Below are 25032 nucleotides of genomic sequence, written 5' to 3'. Positions count from 1 at the left end.
AGCATGCTGATGCACACTGAAACATTTTGGTGATTTTGTCAGTAAAGTGTATTTAAAGGGTTTTAATTCATGTAAAAGTCAGAAACGTTTTACAGGTAGTAGATATTTTTTGCAAATAGTTTTGTTGTAGATTATTTTTTTCTAAGGATAATTGGCATGATCATGCAGTTTTCAGCTTTTGCATTTTTAATAAATGCTTTTAGATCTTCATTATTTTGTTTTAAGTAACTGTAATTTGGAAGATGATAGTCATAACATCTGAGTCATTTCCAAACTTAGAACTGTGGATACTGTTGCCATATAATAAGATATGCTTCTTTCCAAATTGTCCACCTTTTAAACAATTGCTGCTTTTAAAAATTAGCTAATAGACAATGTGTATTTATTTTAATGGTGTCATTTGCATTTCAAATTGTGTTATTCAACTGTTTTTTAAGGTGGAGTGTATTTGTTTTGTGTTAATACAAACTAAAGGGGAAAACAACATATTAAACGTGTATCTACAAACTGTCAACTGACAACACAAAATGTTCTTCCAAAACCTGCCTGGAAAAGGTCAAAGGATTTAACTGCATGTCCTTTTCAGTTTTCTCTTGGTAATGAAAAAAATAATCCCGTTTTGTTTTTTTAAAGTTATATTGACACATTTTGAAGTAAAGGATTTTGCCTAAATATTAAAAAAGCCAATCTTGACTTCAATCGCAGGTCTCAGAAATTGTGGATTTGAATGTCCAAAAATGTATCTTCCATTTAAACCCTGTACTATTGCCATGTCACACTTTGGAATGGAAAACCATATTCAGTGAAACAAAAATATTTATTTTGTTTATATAATTTATTTTTTTAAAAAACATAAATAAACCTACTAACTGTACTCAGTAAGTACCTGTTGTTTCTTAATTTTTTAACTTTCTGCACATGGATACTGTGTTCATTACATATTTAAACATGTATCACAAACACTTGCTACTGTATTATTGATGGAGATTATACATACAACAAATCTTCCCAGACAATCAGGTAATCCACATCACTTTTCATGTTTACATGAGCAGCCTGAAATTCCTCTTTTAAAACATCTGTCACAGCCAGAGAGACTTTCACCATAGATTGTGCCCCTATACAACTACAGTATATAAGAATACAGTGGCTTGCAAAAGTATTTGGCCCCCTTGAACTTTTCCACATTTTGTCACATTACAGCCACAAACATGAATCAATTTTATTGGAATTCCATATGAAAGACCAACACAAAGTGGTGTACACGTGAGAAGTGGAACGAAAATCATACATGATTCCAAACATGTATTCAGACCCTTGAGTCAAAACTTTGTAGAACCACCTTTTGCTGCAGTTACAGCTGCCAGTCTTTTAGGGTATGTCTCTACCAGCTTTGCACATCTAGAGACTGACATTCTTGCCCATTCTTCTCTGCAAAACAGCTCCAGCTCAGTCAGATTAGATGGACAGCGTTTGTGAACAGCAGTTTTCAGATCTTGCCACAGAATCTCGATTGGATTTAGATCTGGACTTTGACTGGGCCAGTCTAACACATGGATATGTTTTATTTTGAACCATTGCATTGTTGCCCTGGCTTTATGTTTAGGGCCGTCGTCCTGCTGGAAGGTGAACCTCCGCCCCAGTCTCAAGTCTTTTGCAGACTCCAAGAGGTTTTCTTCCAAGATTGCCCTGTATTTGGCTCCATCCATCTTCCCATCAACTCTGACCAGCTTCCCTGTCCCTGCTGAAGAGAAGCACCCCCAGACCCTGATGCTGCCACCACCATATTCGATAGTGGGGATGGTGTGTTCAGAGTGATGTGCAGTGTTAGTTTTCCACACATAGCGTTTTGCATTTTGGCCAAAAAGTTCCATTTTGGTCTCATCTGACCAGAGCACCTTCTTCCACATGTTTGCTGTGTCCCCCACATGGCTTGTGGCAAACTGCAAACAGGACTTCTTATGGTTTTCTGTTAACAATGGCTTTCTTCTTGCCACTCTTCCATAAAGGCCAACTTTGTGCAGTGCACGACTAATAGTTGTCCTATGGACAGATTCCCCCACCTGAGCTGTAGATCTCTGCAGCTCGTCCAGAGTCACCATGGGCCTCTTGGCTGCATTTCTGATCAGCGCTCTCCTTGTTCAGCCTGTGAGTTTAGGTGGACGGCCTTGTCTTGGTAGGTTTACAGTTGTTCCATACTCCTTCCATTTCTGAATGATCGCTCGAACAGTGCTCCGTGGGATGTTCAAGGCTTGGGAAAACTTTTTGTAGCCTAAGCCTGCTTTAAATTTCTCAATAACTTTATCCCTGACCTGTCTGGTGTGTTCTTTGGACTTCATGGTGTCGTTGCTCCCAATATTCTCTTAGACAACCTCTGAGGCCGTCACAGAGCAGCTGTATTTGTACTGACATTAGATTACACACAGGTGCACTCTATTTAGTCATTAGCACTCATCAGGCAATGTCTATGGGCAACTGACTGCACTCAGACCAAAGGGGGCTGAATAATTACGCACACCCCACTTTGCAGTTATTTATTTGTAAAAAATGTTTGGAATCATGTATGATTTTCGTTCCACTTCTCACGTGTACACCACTTTGTATTAGTCTTTCACGTGGAATTGCAATGAAATTGATTCATGTTTGTGGCTGTAATGTGACAAAATGTGGAAAAGTTCAAGGGGACCGAATAATTTTGCAAGCCACTGTATATACAATTTGTAAGCCTGTGTATATGTTGCTCTGTGACTCTTATCTTTAATTTAGTTGTTAGTCTTTTGTTACGTGCTGTGACAATAAAAAAATAGGGCTCACCAACTACACTTTTTATGACTAACCACAGAAGACCGTTTTAGGCTAGAGGACATCATAATTAAAAGATACAGAGAAAATATAATGTAGCTGTTACTACTTGTACTTCGCAGCTGCTGCAGTTTGTTTGCAGGGCACACTTGGCTACAGGAGGCTACATTACACCTTGTACATTATACATTTATTGTATTGTTGTTGATGATACTTGTGCAGTGTATGGCTGTGCCCCTATAAAACTACAATATATCAGCCTGTGTATATGTTGCTCTTTGACTCTTATCTTTAATAACTTTAGCAGTTAGTCTTTTTTACGTGCTGTGTGGCCCAGAGGCTTGTAAAAATAGTCAACATGCAACATACAACTACACCCCACCTCACCAACCAGCTGCAGTTTTTTGATAACCTCACAAGACCATTTTAAAGAATATGATGGTGAAAAAATACAGGAAGAATAATGTACTGTAGCTGGTTGCACAGCTGCTACAGTTTTCTTGCAGGGCACATTTGGCTACAGTACAGCTGGTTAGATCCAACCAAGGTTGAACTGTTAAAGACACTCATATATTACCTAATGTCAAGCATACATCAGGTAATATATGACAAAAAGTAATACAGATTCCACAGAAACAGAGGAACGACCTGACATTTACATTTACTGACTCACGTTGTAGGAAATGTTAATTTCAAATATAGCAGAGTATGTAATCTTTCATTGTGCTGCTCTGATTCCTGCTTATTACAACCAAACTACCACAGTTGTTCCAGGTAATATACCTTCTTATTGAGAGCTTAGTACCACTTTAAAGCCAGCATATAAATATTCTCATGCACCTCATGCATAATTATTTAAAACGCAAAGAAAGAGCTTCGCAGTTTGGATAAAAACACATTAAAATCAGAAATATTTCTACATGCAAACACAGAGTCAAACACGCGCTCTTTCTTTCATTCCTGCATAAACACTGATATGCACACATTTCACAGTAGGAGAACCAAAAAATTAAAGAACAGCTAACCTACAAAAATAAGTTTTCAGTAGTCGTTTAAAACAAACCACAGATTCTGCTAACCTCAGCTCGTCTGCAAATAGTAGACAAACATTCTCATCTAGTCATCTTAATTTAACTCCCCGTGTGGTGTGTGATATTAATAATGCACACACAGGACCTTTCAAAAAGCTGCTATTTGTGCAGCTTTGTGACCTGTATGTGTTGATGAAGTACTGATACCCCCTGTGGTTTTCCTGTGAACAACTTGTGCACAACAATTCATGACCTTCTGCATAGCCAGGCACACAAAAAGATCCTACAAAAAACACACATGTAAACTAAGACCTTAAATAAAGAGGGGAGTAATGGGGACACAACACTCAAAACATTTAACACAGAAACACTGGTAACAGAGGAGAACAGGGAAACAACCTCAAGGAATCGACTAAAAGTAAACTATAAAAGTCAAATACGAATGAAAACAAACTAAGCAAAAGCCTAATATTAGACAAACCCAAACTTGTGAAACTACAACAGAGCAGGTCAAAAACAGATTAACAAACAGCAACTGAAAGTCCAAACCTGACATTTATGGGTTCAAAATCCAGGATCATTCCCTAGTGAGGACCCACTCATGGCCACACTCACTGAGGAAGCCGGCACACAAGCCCAATTTGTATACCCTTGTGATTTTCTATGTCCTTTCTGAGCCTTGTTTCAATTATTTTGTCCTTGTTCAAATTTTCAGCTTTTGTCCCTGTGGGAAAGAGGAGCTATTCCATCAAACCTACCTTTTTAAGCAGCGTGGTTGGGCTCATCTCTGATGGAGATGACACAGCGTGCACATTGGAGGTAGAGAATTTGTTGCTCAAAAATAAACTCACCCTAAAGATCCTTAAAACAAAAGAACTCAGATTTTATTTTATGCAGTGATTATTCTGTCTTAAATGAGGATACTTCGTTCCTTCCACCTAACATCTTATGAAATAATTTACAGCCTGGTTATAGTGACTCCTACAGTATTGTGACCTGTGAGTTGACCACTTTGTTATTTTTGAAATGCCCAATATTTTTCAAATTGATATTTTGCATGATGACCAAAAACCATTATATTTCACCAGGATCATTCAATTTGTACCTGTGTTTTTTTACCTGTGTTTGTACCTGGAAATTTATTGGACTTTTCAGAAATGAAATTTATTTTTTATTGAACTTTATGAATTGCTAAAAACTGTGGTCTGTTTTTACTGTGGTCATAAAGGGATTGACATGTAGCTGTAGCCCATCTGCTTCAAGATCCAATGTGTTGTGACTTCAGAGATGCTCTCTGCATCTCTTGATTGTAACAAGTGTTCAGATCATCTTGACCATGCTTTGCATTACTTGACAGGTGTGCCTAACAAAGTGGCCAGCAAGTGTATACAGACTGGAACCATTTGGTTTAAATAGAAAATGTGCAAAATGGAGACACAAACACAGTGGTCTACAGCTCCAACAACCTGGATAGTCATCTCTTGTTGCCATGCACAGCACCTCAAAAACAATTAGTGGTCTATTTTGGAAAATGAAATATGATTATAGGATTTTCTTTTTCCTAGATACCACCCGATACCTGTCGCTCACTGACAGCAAGTGTGTCCAATATTTTCCAGGTCACGCTAAGAGGTGAGTAAAGCAAACACTCAACCTTTATCGAACATAATGGTAAACATGTAGAGTGGTATTCAGTGAAACAGACACAGCTACATAGTATGTACCCTATATATAAAAAACCTTACCTACTGAATACATACATTTATTTACTGTAAGCATTTCAAGCCTAGTGGCTCCATACCAGACCAGGGTAGAATTTTCACTTTCTACTTTTCTGAATCTCTTAGTCCAAATATGCTCATAGAAATATAAAAATATATAGTCACTGGGGACTTCATTAGGAACTCCTGTTGAATGGGTCTTTAACGTAAATATCTAATCAGCGAGGATACAGTTCGCACAACCAAAAATGGACAACAGAAGAAAACGTGTTACTTGGTTGGACTCTCATTTCCTGTTGAACATTCAGTTCAGTTTAATTCAACTTTATTTATACAGCGCCAAATCGCAAATAAACACCAAATAGAAAATAATCACATACAGATAAAACACAGAAAGTCGTCTTTATTTATGATTCTTTTGCATATTTCTTGAAAGTTAAGAGTTTCTGTTTTGCACCATCTCTCTCTCTGTCACGGTCCTGGGTCAGTGACCCAGTGTTTTTGTATCATTATTGTACTTTGATTGTTTTATCTTTTCTAGTCTTTTGGTTTCTGTTTTCCGTGTTCCATGATTGCTGTTCCCTCCTAGTCAAGTCTGCATCTGTTATGTTTCCTGTTTTACTTTGAAAGTCTGTGTATGTAAATGTATTGAGTTTTGCTTCCCCTGTCTCGTCTTGTCAATTACTCCCAGCTGTGTCCTCCTTCTGTGTCTCATTCCCTCATTATCCCTCTGTGTATTTAAGCCTTGTGTTTGCCTCTGTTAATAGCTGGTTTGTCTGTGTTATTTCCCTTCGTCAACCTGTGTACTTCCCTGCGTGGTCTCCTTGAGTTTCCCTGCATCTCCCTTTCGAGTCTGTTGTTATTAGTTGTTTCCAGTTTAGGCTTTCCTCAGGTTCTGTTTCATGCCCACTGCATTTCTGTTTATTTCACCTCCCTAATAAACTCACTCACATCTGAAAGCTGCCTGGGTTTTCTGTTTGTGTTTACCAATCCAATAGTGTTAACAAAAAGATCAGGCCTAGATGAACAGATTTATGGCGTTCTTCAACACTGATCACAGATGGCTGCATCACATTTAGGACACAATAATTTACCAGCAATGGATATCAATAAAAATTTTATAAATTAGATTAAACGACTAGTAAGTCTGGTACCAACTGGTGATAACAGTGATGATTCGTTGGCCAGTCAACTTGTGGCGCACATACCTGCCCTGTACTATTGCACATTATCTTGGGTGGGTGTGTATGTGTGTGTTAGTGTGTGATTATATTATTATGAACATGTTATTACCTTTAGAGTAGTCCAAGTGTAAAACATTAGCAGCCCAAACAAGAGGCAAATTAGCTGAGGTAGGTTCTTAAAATTAAAATACCTCTATCAAGAATCATGTTAGTAGACTCTGAATCAAGGTAGAGAGGATTTTGAGAGGTGGCCAAAGTGTCATCATTTCCATTCAGTGCAGCACACAGACCCCAGGACTCCTCAATCTCAGAAGCCTTTCAAAGACCAAACACAAGCAACATATGATCAATTATTAGACAGTTGTTATCTTAATTGTCTTTTAGGATCATTGTCCTGCTGCGTAACTCAAGTGAGCTTCAGCTTCATGGCACAAACTGATGGCCAGACATTCTCCCTCAGGATTTTCTGGTAGAGAGCAGAATTTATGTTCGCATTCATTAAAAGTCATCCAGGTCCTGAAGCACCAAAGCAGCTCTCACCTTGAGTACCAAAGTCGTGCAAATGACCTCTGGTTTAGGGGACTCCCTCCTTCTACTGCTGAAGTAATGTCATTGTTTCCTGTATTGTTACTTGATTGAAAGTTACAGGACTAAAAAATAACCACTACAATCAACAGTGACTTAACAGTTAACAATGTTTTTTATAAGCTATTAAAAAACATATGTTCTTCATTTCCAAGCAAAGTAAACTTATTAATGTAAGTCAGGAAAGCATGTGTGTGTGTAGTTGAAGGATTCCCCCATTCACAGCATTATATTTTGGGAGAATATTTAAATGAATAATACAAAGTAATATTTGCTGCATGCAGTCCAACATGAAATTTAACCCTGAAAAAATTGTATTTTGGTTAACTGTGATAGTTAAAGTTTTTTATTTATTTGAATTCAAAAGGGGAAATGTTATCAGAAAGAGTGCATAACTGACGGGTGGATGGACTGAACTGAAGTCTGTTTCAGTGTTTTAGTTGTATTTTTATGTATACATCTCTTCATGTCTCAGCAGAGACGCAGGGACAACTCTCCATCTGACAAGAACAAATGTATCTCATTAGACAATTTATTAGGTACACTTTGCTGGTACCAGTTTGGACCAACTTTTCCTCAGAACTGCATTCATTCTTTGTGTCATAGATTCAGGAAGGTGCTGCAAACATTCTTTATAGATTTTGTCCATATTGGTGTCACACAGGTGCTGCAGTGTATTAACTGCACATACATGAAGAGAATCTCCCATTTCATCACATCCCAATGCTCTAATGGACTGAGATCAGGTGACTATGGAAGCCATCTGAGTACAGTGAACTCACTGTCATATTCAAGAAACCACTTTGAGGCATATTTGAGATCTATGACATGGTGCATTATTCTGCTGGAAGAAGGAGATGGGTAAACTATTGTCATAAACAGATGGACATGGTCAGCAACGATACTCACACAGGCTTTGGCATTTACACAAGGGCCAATAAGAAGCCCAAAGTGTGTCCAGAAAATATCTACCATACCATTATATCACCTGCCTGAACCACTGACACAATGTAGCATGAATGTTACAGCAGAAATCAAACCAGACAAGACTTTTTCAAACTTCTATCGACCAATTTTGGTGAATTTGAGTGAATTGAAGCCTCAGTCCATATTCAGAGTTTTCTTTTCTTCCCAGAGTGATAGCTGGTGTGGTCTTCTGGTGCTGTAGCCCATCTGCTTCAGGGTTCAATGTGTTGTGAGTTCAGAGATGCTCTCTTCATCTCTTGGTTGTAAAAAGTTGATCCGATCATCTTGACCATCTCTAAGAGCTTGAATGCAGTAGCTGCTATTGAATTAGCTGATTAGTTATTTGCTTTAATGAGTTGTTAAACAGCCATGCCAAGTTATTATGTCTGCTCTTCTCTTTCTTACTGTCTTTGGACCAGTGAAAACTCTGATATGGTTCTTTTCTCCCTTTCTAAGGAGTCCTTGGCCCCCATTTTTTTATGAAACCAAGAAATAATCAAACCATAATTGGAAAGATATATAAACAATTCTATATACTACTACCAATAATTCTTACTTCTAGTAAGATCAAACTTTCTCTAAAGTAAAGAGTAATAATAGAAATAATAATAAGATCCCAAAACTTGCTGTTTTATAATTAAGTATTGCATTACATAAAAAATTAATTTTCTTTTTTTTTTTTTTAAATCCTTCTGTCGATGTTTATTTGATGTTCATATTGGAGAGTTTAACAGTGATCATACAGCACTATAGTAATAATTTTGGATGTTATTAATCCCACACTGGGGAAACTCAGCCACATGAGGGACAGGAAGAAAAAGAGATTTAGAGACATACTCGAAAAATAAAACAAAAAAAAGAAAACTTGTGTACAAAAAAGGCAAAATTATATAAGATCTACAAATGTTATTATATACAGTAAAATACACAGAGCTTTTTATGAGTACATAAAGTGCAGTGGGAGAAGAGACGCAAACAGATATTTGTGTTGTTACTTTATTATTCTGTGAGAGAAGTGCACTCAGCTTTTTTCTGTTTTTATAAGTGGGTCATTTTTTTTTTTTTTTTGCACATTAACTGTGTCTTTCTGAAGTCGAGGAGGGGGGGGGGGGGGTGCTGTGTTAAATAATGTATAGATGCTTGGGTTCTGTACTCACCACTGAGTGAATAATGGATGATCCTATCACAGGTAACCTCACAGGTACACACTAATATTTCTCTCACCCACCTCTGTGTGTGTGTGTGTGTGTGTGTGTGTGTGTGTGTGTGTGTGTGTGTGTGTGTGTGTGTGTGTGTGTGTGTGTGTGTGTGTGTTACTTTGGTGAGTTTGTTAGTTCCTACATCCTTTTGTTCAGACCATTCAGGGACACTTAATGTTTGGATCTCTTCAGTTTACACCTCTTCTGTCTTCTCATCAGAAACCTCATATTCTCGTGTTTTAACACTTAAGGTTGCTTTATGTAGCTGCTCTATTCTCCCTGTTCACCCTTTCATTGGCTTTTGGAGCTAACCTTGCAGATCAAAATATACTGTGAACACTCGAGGCCCCCACCATCTAAATTTTTAGTCCAGGAAACAATGTTGAAGTGTTGCGGTCAGATTCTTGCTTGGTGTCACATTTCTGTGACCAGGTGGCTGGAATTTGAGATCATGCGTCTGCTGCAGCTGATCAGCCACTCTCTGATCGAGTTATCAGTTGCCATTACATGTGGCAGCATCTGAAAATGTGGCACTGACCCCCGACATCATGTGTGGTGGGTTTCTGCAGAGCCCTCCCGCAGGTTACAGTACAGGACAGTATGTGACCTGCGAGACGCTCCCCCGCCGAGACTATTAAAGTTGTGGTCATCGATACGCAAAGAGTTTTAGATCAGTGGTGAGGGTGGCATATCCCCTGACAGGCACGTTATTACTCATCAGCCACAGTTCCGCAGATTGTATTTCAAGTGTTAGGAAGCTCCTGAGTCACCCTCAAGGCGTTTATGTCACTGGTGCGCGTGGGTCCCTCCGTCTGCCATCAGCTCAGCCTACCTGCTGAGCAAGAAGAGCAAGGACACACTGTGACCTGGACCTGGTCCTTGTTGGATGAGAGGAGTGTGAAGCGGTGAAAACTTACTGCCAAAAGATGTCTCACCAAACTGGAATTATTGGTAAGTTGTTTATTTTTTTAAATGTAAACTGTGCCTTTAAGTTTTATCCCAGTTTTCCCTGAGCTCAGTTTGAAAAGCTTTTTAAATGCTTTTTTATTAACAGACTCTGAGCTACACTGCTGCTAATAACACATCTTCACATCTTCTGATGTTTTTCTGCAAAAAAAAATTAAAGATTGTTCTCAAGTGATCGCTTAGCTTCTTTAGGCTAATTTATCCTGTTATTATAAAAGTATGTGCTAACATTTTTAATCTGTTCTTAGTCATTTAAAATTTCTCTTCACCTTTGTGATGTCAGTGCTAACAATGTTTAGCACATTCAGGCTCTTATAGTTGAATCTCATGCATACATTGCTTTTTATGTGTGTTATGGCTTTTGGTAATCGGAGCGTGAAGGTGGGCAGGCTGACGGAAGCGAACCTCTCTCACCTTTCTCACCTGATCTTGCATCATTAATGAGAGCGCTGTGTTTGGTAACCATGGCAAGAGAGAAGGAAAGTACATAACAAACAGCCAAAGTTTGAGTTTTCTGTGATGACGCTCTGTCCTTAGGCTTTTCAAATTGGGGGATTTATCGACGATGGTCGATCAGATCCTTCAGTGATTCTTGGGGGGCACATGTTTGCTCTCTGAGTCTCTGCAGGTGATGGTGTGACCGTCTGGCAGTGGATCAAATTTTTTCCCTGAAGTAGAGTTTCAGGTTGTTACTTGGTCAGCTCTGTCTCACTGGCTTTCAACCACCCATCCTCAGTTTTGACTTGTCTGCCTTATATCTGGTTACTTAAGCAACATCTGAGCTGAAAGATTTTTTGGCCCGAGCGAGGGGAGGTGCCATCAGAATCCTGAAGATTATTATCAGAAACGGTAAAAATGGAATATTTGTGGCATTTTACAGTATTTGATATAAGTGAGCTTTCATTAAACATCTCCAAATCTTGACTTTGTTCACTCTTTTCTCTCTGCAGAGGAATTGGTGCTACATTCATACAAAGAGCCAGCCCGGAGCTGGGACAAGGATTATGACCAGTTCCTGCTTCCTTTGCTCACGCCTCTAGAGCCTTGCTACATCCTCTACCGCCTGGACTCCAAGAACGCGCAGGGTTATGAGTGGATCTTCATCGCATGGTCACCTGACCAATCACCAGTATGTGTGCAGCACATTTACGAAACCATCACTGTAGACTGACATAAAAGTAGGACAGTGTCCTGTGGAAAAATCAAAATAACTTCATGTTTAGTGGCAAAAATGTCTTAATATTAGTTTAAGTTGAGGCTAAAATCAGTTTATGCTTATTGTTAGTGAACACACATTGAAAATAGATTTTTTTTTTAAATATAATTTAAGATCTGTAACATATCTGATGTGTTGTTGCCTTCTCCAAAAATATTAGAATCAGAGATATTATGTTTTTTAGTTTGTTTTTACATTTTGTTTTCAATTCTGTTTTATTTAACATAGTTAACAGCAATTTATGTCTTAAAAAGGAAAAAAACAGCTCAGAGATCATCTAAAAAGTAAGAGAAAGGCTGTCTGATTTTATTCTCTTTTTAGAGAATAAAATCAAACTATTACTTTTTACTTAAATATATATATACAAATAATCATCTTTAGATTTTATTTACATTTACAGTTTCTGATTTAATGTGATCGTGGTTGTGAGCCAACATCTTAATCTCAAATTTAAATTGAGCACAGAAAGACTTTGTAGCAAATTCATGTAAAAACAGCCTCTGCACATGCTGAATATAACTGTTTGAAATGCCATACATATGTCAGATTTGTAGGTTATTATCCCAAAATTATTATATAATAACAGGTTGGTACATTTTGTCTTATGGATGTGATTTTTTCCAGTGGCAGAAACAAGCTTCCATACATAGACAGGATGTGTGCAATATTGCCCACACCATCACTTTGGAGTGCTGCAGGAAATGTTTCACTTTTATCTTAATTTTTTAACATTTTTTAATTTCTAAAAATTAATCATAATAAAAATAATAATAAAATGCTAATAAAATGATCAAATAAAAATAATATGATAATAAGAATAAAAATCATGTATTATTCCTAAACAAATTACACTATAATTAGTTCAGTAAGAAAAACAGCTGAAAACAGAAAACAAATCCCACATGCTAGTGCAGGACCTCTCCCCCACATTAACTCTGATCAAATCAAAACAATGGAAAAGAGTTTGATCGCTCAAGTTGCCCTTGCTAGTGAAGAAGAAACTACTTTTTCTAACAATGTAACTAGAACTTGTTAGAAAAAAACAATTATAATATCATTTTATTATTATTATTACGTGACAATAAAAATGACACCGTTTAGTAATAGATTTCTTTTTTCTTTTTCTTTAATTACAAATTGTAATCAAACTCAGTTATACAGGCTGTTTTTCCCCGTTCACAAATACTTTATTTTTGAAAAGAACCACTGCTACAGAAAACCAGTAAAACTGTGTGAAGGTTTTTTGTCGCTGTGTCTGTCCTGGTGTTCTCCAGGTGAGAATGGCAGCACGGTGGCACGGTGGTTAGCACTGTTGCCGCACAGCAAGAAGGTCCTGAGTTCAATTCCAATTGTGTGGAGTTTGCATGTTCTCCCCGTGTTTGCGTGGGTTCTCTCCGGGTACTCTGGCTTCCTCCCACCGTCCAAAGACATGCAGCTTGTGGGGATAGGTTAATTGGATAATCCAAATTGCCACTAGGTGTCAATGTGAGTGTGAATGGTTGTCTGTCCCTATGTGTTAGCCCTGCGACAGACTGGTGACCTGTCCAGGGTGTACCCTGCCTTTCGCCCTATGACAGCTGGGATAGGCTCCATCGCCCCCCGCGACCCTGAAAAGGATAAGCGGAAGTGAATGGATGGATGTTTAATTACAAATTGTAATCAAACTCAGTTATACAGGCTGTTTTTCCCCGCTCACAAATACTTTATTTTTGAAAAGAACCACTGCTACAGAAAACCAGTAAAACTGTGTGAAGGTTTTTTGTCGCTGTGTCTGTCCTGGTGTTCTCCAGGTGAGGCAGAAGATGGTGTATGCAGCGACTCGTGCCACACTGAAGAAAGAGTTTGGAGGAGGTCACATCAAAGACGAAGTATTTGGGACGGTGGAGGTCAGTATGGTCCTTCCTGCATAATAACTGATGGACTGCCACTCACAACCAACCCATTGGTGTCTCTGTGTTTCTAGGAAGACGTGTGTTTCCAGGGATACCTTCGCCACAGGTCCTCCTGCTCCTCCCCAGCTCCTCTCACAGCAGCTGAGCAGGAGTTACAACGAATTAAAATCACAGAGGTACAGACAGGCTGTCAAAGCTATATGACTCTTATAGGTACGTGAGTTATCTGTGCTCATCCTGTGTGTGTTTTCCTTGCAGGATAAAGTTGTGTGGGTATGTTGATTTTGTTTTCATTATGATAAAAGAATTCAAGTATGTTTATGTTAAAACTTTATTGTATAGTGATTTCAATACTGTTTCTTTTGTCTGCAGGATGAACGCAGACGAATTGGGACTCCGACAGCGAGAGCAAGGGTTTGTGAAGTCTTCGGCATAGACATAGATTGTTTTTTGATTTTGTTTTTTTGGCTGATTTAGTTGCATTTCATGTGAGGAAGAAGCAGTGCAAATATGTTTTTCCCTCCCCTGAAGGTAACAATGGAGTTTGGCTTGGACAAACGGGCACAGACTCTTCAGGGTCTTGCGTTTCCTTTACAAGAAGAGGCCAAACGAGCTCTGCAGCAACTCAAGCATAAACGCATCAACTATATCCAGCTGGTGAGCCCCCATAGAAAACATTTATAGCTCATTAAACAGTGAATATTTACATGTATACAGTAAAAAGTATACAACATATATTTGATAACAACATCTAAGGGTGTGTTTTTGCCAGTGAAACTAACTGCACGTGACTTGACCCCTCAAAAGTAATTACATTTGCTTGCGTATGTTGTGTTGCAGAGGCTGGATGTAGACAGAGAGACCATCGAGCTGGTTCACACTAAACCTACAGAAATCCACGAACTTCCCTACAGGATTCCCACAGATTCACCTAGATACCACTTTTTCATCTTCAAACATTCCCATCAGGGCCAGCAGGAGGAAGCTCTGGGTCAGTAAAAACTCACTGAGTTCCTCACGCACTGTCTGTGACTTGTAAAGCACTAATTTGGTGCTATAAAAGTGAAGGGCAATGAAAGTAGCTTACAGAGTTCACACATATTGTTTTAACTATCATCACCTCCACTTTTTTCAGGATGTTAGTCTCTCCTAACTTCTTCTAATTCTTGTTGAGTGACACCATGTGGTTTGCCAACCACAAGTTAAACTGTACATAAAGACTGGCTTTAGCTATTGTGACATCATCAATTGGTTTGGGGACCATTATTTTGAAGCTTTGAGGTCATCCAGGTGAATTTCTTTTAGCTAACACTAGCAAGTTTAGTTAGGCCTCAGTCACACAGGTCTAGAGACTGGTCAGTTCTCCAGGAGGCTGGGAAAAAATGCATACTCTCCGACAGGTTGGTTGTTGAGTGGCTGCTGAGTGGTTGCTGGGTAAAACTGGTCGCAAAGTGGGTGCTACACCAAAAATGTCCTTGTTATTGCTTTGGTCCCCCATAGTTTGCATGCCAACTCATCTACAACTACTACCTATATGCCTGCCTGCCTGCCTGCCTGCCTGCTTGATTGATTGATTGATTGATTGATTGATTGATTGATTGATTGATTGATTGATTGTAAACACGAAAATAAAAATTACAAAAATATTACAAAAATAATTAACAAGTGTGCACAATACACATATAAAAAGGGCACTGAATTACCATCAAGAACACTGCACCGCTCAGCTTATTCACTTCACAAATAAGTGTTTCTATAGATACTGACAAATCACATTTGCTGTATAATGTGAACTCTGCAGTTTCCTCAGGTCTGTGGGGGATTTTATCATCTTTCGCCTCGCTGTTTGGTTCTGTTGTTTATGTTCCCTGCTTTCACTGGCCTGATTTCAAGTAACAGGCAGCTGTGAAGAAGCTCTGATAAAGCCAGCACCAATAAGCAGACACAAACAGTTAGAATTATGAACATTGATGACCGAGCTACAGATATAGCAGCTATTTCTGTCAGCGGCTGGGCCAAAATGCTAAAAAGATTTGAGTGTTAACTTGGACTTGACTAGTCCAGTCTCCATAACAGCTGCAAATGAACGCCTGTTTTGTTCCAGTACACATGTAAATGAATTACCATTGACAGTGACAGAGGAGATATAAGCTTGTGTGTCTCCTTTTCATGCGAAACCTATTTAAAAACATTGTTTGTTTTATATAATCAGCTGCCGAGCTGTTAATCTAGTTTGAACCTTTTGTACAAGTGATTTTTATACTGAACAAATGAGCTGGAATTATTCAGTTAGTTACTCTGAAAAGCAGTGTGGGGTTAGCCTCATGTGTGCTTAATTATAGGATGTTCCAGTCGGATCTACAATATGTAACGTTTGCAGCTATCTAGGCCTGTGTCTCTTTTTACTTAAGACCCACTATGGTCTTGCGCATTTTCATGTCATGAATGATGCTTATGTACAAATGAGGAAATCAGCACAGTACGTCATCTATAACAGAAAGTAGTGAAGTAGCTAGTGAAGCTGATTGTGTGAGGCAGAAAATATCAACAGATCAGCTTCATCTATGTTTCAGTGTTTATATACTCGATGCCTGGGTACACCTGTAGCATCAAGGAGCGGATGTTATACTCCAGCTGTAAGAACAGGCTACTGGACGAGGTGGAGAGAGACTACCAGCTGGAAGTCACTAAAAAGGTACAGCTCTCCCACAGAGACGGTGACAAATAATCTGTAGTACCACTGTCACTGTGTAAACTGTCTAATGACTGTCTACTCTCCATACCTGCTTAGATGGAGATAGACAGTGGTGATGGTCTGACAGAAGACTTCCTGTATGAGGAGGTGCACCCCATGGAGCACACTTTAAAGCAGGCATTTGTCAAGCCCCGTGGCCCAGGAGGGAAAAGGGGCAACAAACGCCTCATCAAGGGTGCTGGAGAAAACGGGGAAGAAAATTAGACATTACACACATTTGCATAACACAAGCACACAACACGATATCTAAGAATTGACTTGTTATTTGATTTGAATTTATTCATGTCTCTTAATCTAATCCTTTTTTTTAAAGGGGATGCATCATCATCATGAAACTGTAAATTCTTGTTAAAAGTCATTTTAAATCATGCAGCAGACATTATAAAACTTACATTGCATTGTAGGTTTTCACTGTGCAGCCTCATCTCTGTGTAAAGCTCTAAAAATAGACAATAGCAACATACAATAACATGTAAAAGTCTTGGGCCACACGTCATTTCTTTAGATTTTGGTTGGAAGGAGTCAGGCTTTCTGCAGGTCTTTTATAGTTTTTTTTCTCTCAACACTGAATGCTTTTTCAGTTATTTTGCGTCCAGTCCTTGACCATTTTCAGGAGATTTTTTTTTTTAACTTATTTGTTAAAACTCTTAACACTGACCTATGAATCATTTGAATCATTCAAATATATAGTTAAAAAAAACTTAAGGAGTAAAACAGTTTTGTTTTACAACAACAAAGAACTGATTTCTTTAGTTCAAATCTATGAAAGACGTCAGCTCAAATAGCTTTTAGCCAAGATCTTGGCTTATCTCAACATAGTGTGCAGTGTGTCTGTAAAAACGCTGATAAAGCGGAACAAGTGGAGGATAAACGTGGCTTAAAAACTTCTTTAAAACTATCAACAGCAGATGAACAGTCTCTGAAATTCATGTCCTGAAGAAGTGGGAAAAAATCCAACAAAGACCTGAAACATGACCTGAGAAATGCATCTGGCCCTTCAGCTAACCCTTCTACTGTTCACTAAAACCTCATCACAAATGCTCTCAGTGGAGGGACGGGCATCAAGAAAGGATTCTTAAGGAAGGGACACAGGGAGAAAAGGCTGACATATGCCACATTACACAAGAACTGGACAAAAATCAGTGACAACAGGTCTAATGGAGTGATGAATGTAAGTGTAATATTTTGTTCAAATTATTGATACGTAGTAATGAATAGCATTATGTTTATTGTTATTGGACATGCATAATGAAATTGGATGCAACAGATGTAGAGAGGTCGGGAGAGAAGTACAACAGCTAAGGGTCTACAGCCATCTGTAAAACATGGTGGAGGCTCTGTCATGGTTCAGGGGTGTATTTCAGCCAATGGTGTTGTAGATGTTGTCAAAATGAATCCCAGAAACACCAGAGATGCAGTAAAAGCATACCTCAATAGAAAAACACAGTGGATCACTGCCAGTCATGGATTGGCCTCTCCAGAGCCCAGACCTGATAATTATTAAAGCATTGTGTGATGATGTTGATAGAGAACAGAACAAAAGGCAACCAACAAAGAAAAAAGCTAAATGTCCTCCAGAACTATTTCTGAATACTACTTAAAGAAAATACAGAAAAGAAAATACTAGAGTTTAGACTGTGCTGAAGATTTTCGAAGTTGGTCACATAAATTATTGACTTTCAAGCGCATTATAATCATACAGACATTGTTTTTGCCTTATGTATCGGGGCGATTGTGGCTCAAGAGTTGGGAGTTCGCCTTGTAATCGGAAAATTGCTGGTTTGAGCCCCGGCTTGGACAGTCTCGGTTGTTGTGTCCTTGGGCGAGACACTTCACCCGCCACCTACTGGTGGTGGTCAGAGGGCCCGGTGGCGCCAGTGTCCGGCCTTGCCTCTGTCAGTGCGCCTCAGGGTGGCTGTGACTACAATGTAGCTTGCCATCACCAGTGTGTGGATGACTGGTTGTGTGAAGTGCTTTGGAGTCCTTAGGGACTAGTAAAGCGCTATACAAATACAGGCCATTTACCATTTATATACCCCATTTCCGTGTATGATTGCACATTTCAAATTTAGATACACCAATTTCCAAGCAAAATATAAAGAAAAGGGGGTTGGCTCGAGATTTTTACATAGTACTGTAACTGTTGGGGGTAGCCTCTCTGACATTGGTCATTTCACTTCAAAGTCTCAGCTGCTGCCGTCTTGTTTTGTAGGGTTTTAAAAAAATCTAGATGTGTCAGTCTGAGAGGATATTCCACACTCATCTGATCGACTAACTTGTCGATCACAGGGTAACTACTCCCTACAGCATATTCTGCTTTATCGACTGTTTTACTCTGCATGTGACTATGAGCAACGTGTAGTTTCAAAGCTTACTGGAAACTAGCAATCAAGATCAAAATCTCATCAGTGGCTGCAGATCAAGAGAGCAGTGAGGTCATTTTCTCATTCGGCTCTCTGTCGCCCCCTGCTGACCATTGGAAACAGTGCAGACTATAATGAGCTGCCAGTTAAACCATATCTGTGTTGTTGTATACAGTATGAACTGGACTGCTCTGCTGGTCTCCAGAATAAAGCTGGGGGGGGGGGGGGGGGGGGGTTAAGGGTTAAAATTTTCTTTTACTCTCCACTCTTCTCCTGCCTTTTTATTTCCATCTTCTTTGATCGCCTGACTAATAATTAGTTCAGCTCATCAAGATCTGTGGGGGAAGTTACATGAATTTCTTTGCTTCAGGGTGGAGTATCCTTTACAATACACTACCCAGGCATGTGCTGTGCCCACAGACCACGCTTTAGCAGACACAAACTCATCCACATTATTTACAGTTGCCTTCATCAGTGACCTGATTGAGCTCTGACTAGGATCAAATGAGGGCTGTTCTTTTACAATGGTTCTACAATAAAATGTTTTCTGTATTTTCTAGTGTGTGTGTCCTCATTTCTTTCCCTTTAATTGTGCACATGTGTTGGTGATAAAGGTCATGCAGGAAAGCAGCAGCAGGGGTCACAGTTCAGCAGCAGAGGTCAGCTGGTTGTATGTGTATGTGTGCAGCATGTGTGTGTGGGTGTGTGCGTGCGTGTTGGTGTTTTCCGGGAATGCGCTCTACTCGGAAGCATTCAGCTGTGCGTTCTGCTGCTTTTGTATCTCATAGGAAACTGAGTTGATTTGAGCTTGTTTTCTTGGAAAACTGGTTCAGAGCTGAATAGCAGCTTTCATGAGGTCATTATCTCTGCACATGGAAACTGTGGGGTACATTAGGATGAACCTGTTTGAAGACATACTAATTTTAAGCACATTAGCTCATCTGCAAGAGGGAAGGCGTCACACCTAATTTTCTTCATGATAACATAACACATTTAGTACAGAAATAAAGAGCTGAAGAATTAAATATTAACATGCTGCAATGTTTGGACATAATCTTCACCGAGTGTCATACAATAAAATAATAACTACAGTCTGCACACTTAAAGTTGGTATTGCGTAATATCACAGTCTTGCGCAGAATAATTGTAAATAAACAATATTTCCTTCGCGCATGACAACAGCACTTATCAACAGCAGCACTTATCAACAGCAGCATGGTAAGCTGAACATAACCGGAAGCTTTCAAAATAAGAGGTTGACTTTGTCAATACACGCTTTAATGCAGCCAGTGTAGGGTGTTGGAAAGGTTACTTTTAAAATGTATTCCACTACAGATTACAGAATATATGCCCCAAAATGTATTTTGTAACGTATTCCGTTACGTTACTCAATGAGAGTAACGTATTCTGAATACTTTGGATTACTTAATATATTATCGTGCTTTTTACAACTACATGAATGTACTATTTCTGTGTGATTTATTACTATTACTGGAGGTCCGCGGCTCCTAACCATAGTAAAGGGACCTCTGGCTAATACGTCCGGTTCCGTGTTGGGCTCATAGATGAAAAATAGCTTTACTTTGTTATCTGGGTCAACTTTGCTTGCGAGAGACAGAGAAAGGCGTTGAAAGGCTGCTCCAACGGAACTTATTGTTTCGGAGGAAAACACGAACACGGTGTAGCCTACAGTCGAGTCTTAATAGCATACTTAGAACTGGGCTTGTCAGGCACTCTTCTTGGCTGCAGTGATTATTATTATATTTACATGCTTCCAGCTCCCGTTTCTGCTGAATGACAACTGTTACTTTTCCACTCTCCTTTTTCTCCCTCCTCGCGATCACAGACACATAACGGGTATGGCGGTCCATTCTCCCTGCAGCACGGACTACACTGCCCATGAGGCAACATTCTTTAGGGCGATACCTGTAACACTCTGCCCATTAGCTTAGCACAACAACAACAACAACAACAACAACAACAACAAAAAGGCGCTCTCTCACCCAGGAAACACACACTCGCAGAGAGAGCGGCACCCTGTAACCATGGCAACCATAACTTTGCCGCAGAACATAGCTGTCAAACAAAACCCAAACAGTCCTGACCCGCGACAATATAAAACAGGAAAATACCGCTGTGTAATCCATTTATTTCAACAATGTAACTATATTCTAAATACCACATTTTTAAACGGTAACTGTAACGGAATACAGTTACTCATATTTTGTATTTTAAACACATTATCCCCCAACACTGACCAGTGATCTGTTGTAATAAAGGCTACCTTTAAAATAATTTTGTTACTATGTATTATATGATAACTTCCACAGACTTTGTTTAATTCTCAACATTTTTATTATTTACAAAAAAATATTATTTATAATATTATAGGGTATAATCAAATTAATCAATTTTCCATTTAAAATCTACAACTTTATTTATAGTTATTATTATCATGGTACATGTGGTGTTATCTTCTCAGCATTTTGAGTTAGAAGTCTCAGACCAACCCTAACCCTTATGTAACTTGAAATTTAGAAATTCTAAGTCCATTTTGACTTACGGGCACAAAAGACAGATATACAAACAAATATGTGTTTTTCTAAATAAAGAAAAGAAAACGTCAGTGGCAGAAGCAAACTTCTATGGCTGTTATTTCTTAGCTTTTTTTTTTTAAATTGCACCTGCAGTGTTAAAAGATTAAAACTAACTAATTATAACATTAAAAAAAGAATCAAAACGAAAACTAAATCCTGCAAACGTGACAGCAAACAATGAGGCCATTTAACAGCGCCCAGCTCGTTGCGGTTCCGATGCAATTCATCCCGTTTAGTTAAGAGTTGAGAGGGTCTTTTACATCTTATTTTGAAAGGTTTGGCGGAAGTTGTGCTTATTGACGGAGCCCGACGCAGAGGTTGCCAGCAGCGGGCGGCTCTTGCGTCCCTGCGGGCGCTGAAACACAAAACCTTTCTTGGAAACAGATTCCGGGAACCTCTGTCCGGCTGAACAGAGCTGCTGTCTCCTCTGCGCCTCACTCAGTGAGGGGAGCGCTTCAGTCGCACATCCAGCGCTCAGCACGCTTATATATATTTGAATCATTTTGAAGGACTGAACCGAAAACTTTGGAGGACCGTTTATTATTATTTTATAAATAATATTATAAATATTCACTGCAGGGCTGTTTTTACACTGGTTTCAATCCTTGTGGTTTTTCCTGATTTGAGGTAAGAACATTTCTAATATGATTTGGGTAATTATGGGTATTTTATTGCAGTATGCATGATTCAAAGTAAGGTACAAAATAAGGTGAAGAGACGAGTTATTATGAACTGGCGCAGTATAAATAAAGCTGGATTCAGCGTAACTGAATTGGCACATTTACTTGAGTTGTGCGTGTGTGTGTAAATATAGATGGGTGTCTTTTTAAAGGTGCTCTTTAACCCTGTGGTGAGGGGACTCTGTTTGTAACCTTAGCGGCAGGCTTCACTGTAAATAAGCACAAAGGTTTTCTGACTGATCACTTTTCCCGTTGTCCTGATGGGAATGGTCACTTTCATGATTATAATGCTTCCATCAGTAGGGTGGTGGAGTGTCGACAGATCTCCAACCAGCTAACACTACGGGGAGATTTGGGACAGACATATTTGACATAAGCAACTCAATTCGCATTAATTAAGGGAATATAGTTCAGATGATCTCTTAGTTCCTACATGGTCATCGTCGTCTCCACAGGTGTGCTGTCAGTCAGCAATGGTTGTACAGGCGGTGACCATTTTCCATCATGAGGAACAAAGAAAGTCATCCTGCTCGGATCCTGCCCCTTCATCCTGGGACCCAGCAGATGACCTCCGCTGCATCACCACCACCTTCCAGTATCTGCAGACTTCTGGTACGCCAGCCACATTTAAACACTTCTAGTGTCAGTGTCCATGTGGCTATTAAAAAACAAAAAACAAAAACACTAATAACTGAACTGTCTTCTTCCACAGGTTGGTACTGGGGTCCCATCTCAGCAAGTAAAGCTCGGGAAGCTCTCCTCACAAAGTCTGAAGGCACATTCCTGGTGCGGGACAGCAGCCATCCACAGTACATGCTGGCTCTGTCAGTGAAGACTCGCTGTGGACCTACCAGCGTGCGTATAGAGTACAGCAAGGGCTGTTTCTGGCTGGACTCTGTCTCCCCTGGCCTGCCTCAGCTGCAGTCCTTCCCAGATGTTCTCAGCCTTATACAGCACTACACCAGCTCAGGCCACGCAGCACAGGACCAGACATCTAGTGACATTCACCCCCAAATGGAACCTGACCCTTCCCAGCACGCAGCTAAAGACAGAGGAGTACCCCTGAAGCTGAAGCACCCGCTTCACAAACTGGAGGTTTTCCCTTCTTTGCAGCACCTGACACGCCTCACCATCAACAGGCACACTAACTGCCCCAACCAGCTGCCCCTCCCAAAGCCTCTGCTCTTCTACTTGCAGGACTATCCTTTCTCTATATAATACCTGCCCCTCAGCGACAGGACAGTCAGACTGGAATATGGTCGCGTCGTTGAGCGGATACTGTGAATCGGGGACTCTTTGATATATTTATGTATAATAAACCACTCTTGACCTCACTGCTCATGAATGAGCTTATTCTTACTGCACTGCTGCTGGTATTCTTCAATAAATATTCAATTATTTTTACATGCCGACCCCAGCTACTGTGAAATGTGCAATGCCAATATGTGAGTTGTTTTCTTTCCTTCTTTTTTTGATAATGTGGCCCAGTGAGAAGAAAGCAGCTCCTAAACCAGCTGTTTCGAGTGTTCTTCAATAAAGCAGCCTCCGCTTATAAATAATAAATCAGTGAAGAAAACATCTACTCTGTGCTTTGTTGCTCTAGCAGAGATGACAGTAATAATTTGGGGTTTCGTAACTTAAAAACAGTTTTTCTCCAGTGGAAGAGATTAAAACTCCAAAATACACACAAACAGATGTGTAAACTGCAAAACAAGACAAAACAACATGTGAGACAAATAAAGGAACCATGCAGAGTCTGTACCCAGAGTTCTGCTGTCAATTCAGTGTTTGCATATAATGTGATGTGGACTTCTTTAGTATTCACAATCCTGACAGAAATCTGATATCTTTCATTTCCAGAAAGGAAACATAAACAAATCAAATGCTCTTCAACGAATGCAAAAGCCAACAAAGAGGGCCTGTTTGTAGCTTGTAGAAGAGGATTATAAATACCATTTCTGAGAATTAAATCTCGGAAATGTTTGTTTTTCCAGCTGTTGTGTGTGTGTGTGTGTCTTTCCCTCCCTCCCCTCTTCTGAATTACTGGTCACTTGAGCACACAGATAAATGTGAGGTATTACTGTTTTCATGGAAGCGCATCTGAGCTCGTTTCCACGAGTTGGAACTGAGCAGCACAGAAAAAGCCTCTTATCAGGATTAGAGTAAGTGCTGCGGTTATTAATACACTGCTGCACTGCCAGCTCACGCTCTGTTTGTGTGCCTTTCAGCTCCAACCTGCCGCCGAAAGGCTTAAATCGTTTCTCAGGCCACAGTTAAATGATCGGGATAAGCAGAATAAAATCTCTATCGAGATCACATTGATGTTTATCAGAATGAGGCTCCTTCATTGGGATTTACTGCAATATTAAATGAAGCCATGTGCCATTTAAGAGCTATATGCTGATACAGGAGGAGAGCTCAGGTTGAAGTAAATGTTGCAGCAGCTCAGTGTAGAAATACTTCATTACAATTTAAAAGTCTATTTAAGTAGTGACTAAAGTAAATGAACTTAAAGGATCAGACCATTAATACTCATGAGTCAGTCTACAGCAAATTCTTACTGGCAGCTGGATGTCAGTAAAGTTACTGTAAAAAGTGACAGTAAAAACTTTTTACAGTAAAAAAAACCCTTCTGTAAATGATGTAATTGCATTTACAATAAAGTTGCTATAATTTGATTTTACAGTAATTTTTCTGTCATTTCTATATGCAACATTACTGTCATTGAATAAAGATCAGACTTCTACTATACTGTACTCTATAATCTCTTAAATCAGACTTTATAAGATGCTCATGTTTTTTGTAGTCTTTACAAAAGTGTATAACAGCATGAACACAGTGCTGTCATGGAAAAATGAGACTTCATCCACTGACATGAAAGCACTGATGGGCTGAACTTTATCTATGGATCTCAAAGCTGTGAATCAGATTTATTAGAAGTGATCACAGAAAACATTTTGGCACGTCACCCTTTTTCCTGCTTCAGTTTCACGCTGTCAGGCGTGCCTGTGGCCTATTGAAAAGGACATTTAGTCGATGCATTGACTTTCATGGTGCGTACGCCTAAAATAGTTT

At 39.4% G+C, this 25032-nt stretch overlaps 2 protein-coding genes across 2 annotated transcripts; both read left to right on the top strand.

The window, feature by feature from the left end:
• Positions 1-10330: 10330 nt before the first annotated feature.
• twf2b (twinfilin actin-binding protein 2b) lies at positions 10331-18879 on the top strand. Its single transcript, XM_085406641.1, has 11 exons — positions 10331-10439; positions 11226-11303; positions 11405-11583; positions 13461-13556; positions 13634-13738; positions 13821-13835; positions 13935-13976; positions 14094-14219; positions 14403-14553; positions 16136-16257; positions 16354-18879. The coding sequence occupies exons 1-11, from the start codon at positions 10415-10417 to the stop codon at positions 16519-16521; spliced, it is 1107 nt and encodes a 368-aa protein (XP_085262767.1). The 5' UTR covers positions 10331-10414; the 3' UTR covers positions 16522-18879.
• Positions 18880-21671: 2792 nt separating this feature from the next.
• Positions 21672-24448, top strand: cishb (cytokine inducible SH2-containing protein b). Its single transcript, XM_085407945.1, has 3 exons — positions 21672-21904; positions 22413-22569; positions 22670-24448. Exons 2-3 carry the CDS (start codon positions 22431-22433, stop codon positions 23173-23175), a joined length of 645 nt encoding a protein of 214 aa, XP_085264071.1. The 5' UTR covers positions 21672-21904; positions 22413-22430; the 3' UTR covers positions 23176-24448.
• The last annotated feature ends 584 nt before the right edge of the window (positions 24449-25032 follow it).

Source organism: Rhamphochromis longiceps, linkage group LG5 (genome assembly GCF_057381845.1).
Source record: "Rhamphochromis longiceps isolate RC_006_pf linkage group LG5, R_longiceps_female_GT1.1, whole genome shotgun sequence".
Lineage (NCBI taxonomy): Eukaryota > Metazoa > Chordata > Actinopteri > Cichliformes > Cichlidae > Rhamphochromis > Rhamphochromis longiceps.
Note: the sequence above shows the minus strand (reverse complement) of the source record. Positions and strands in the feature narration are given on the sequence as shown.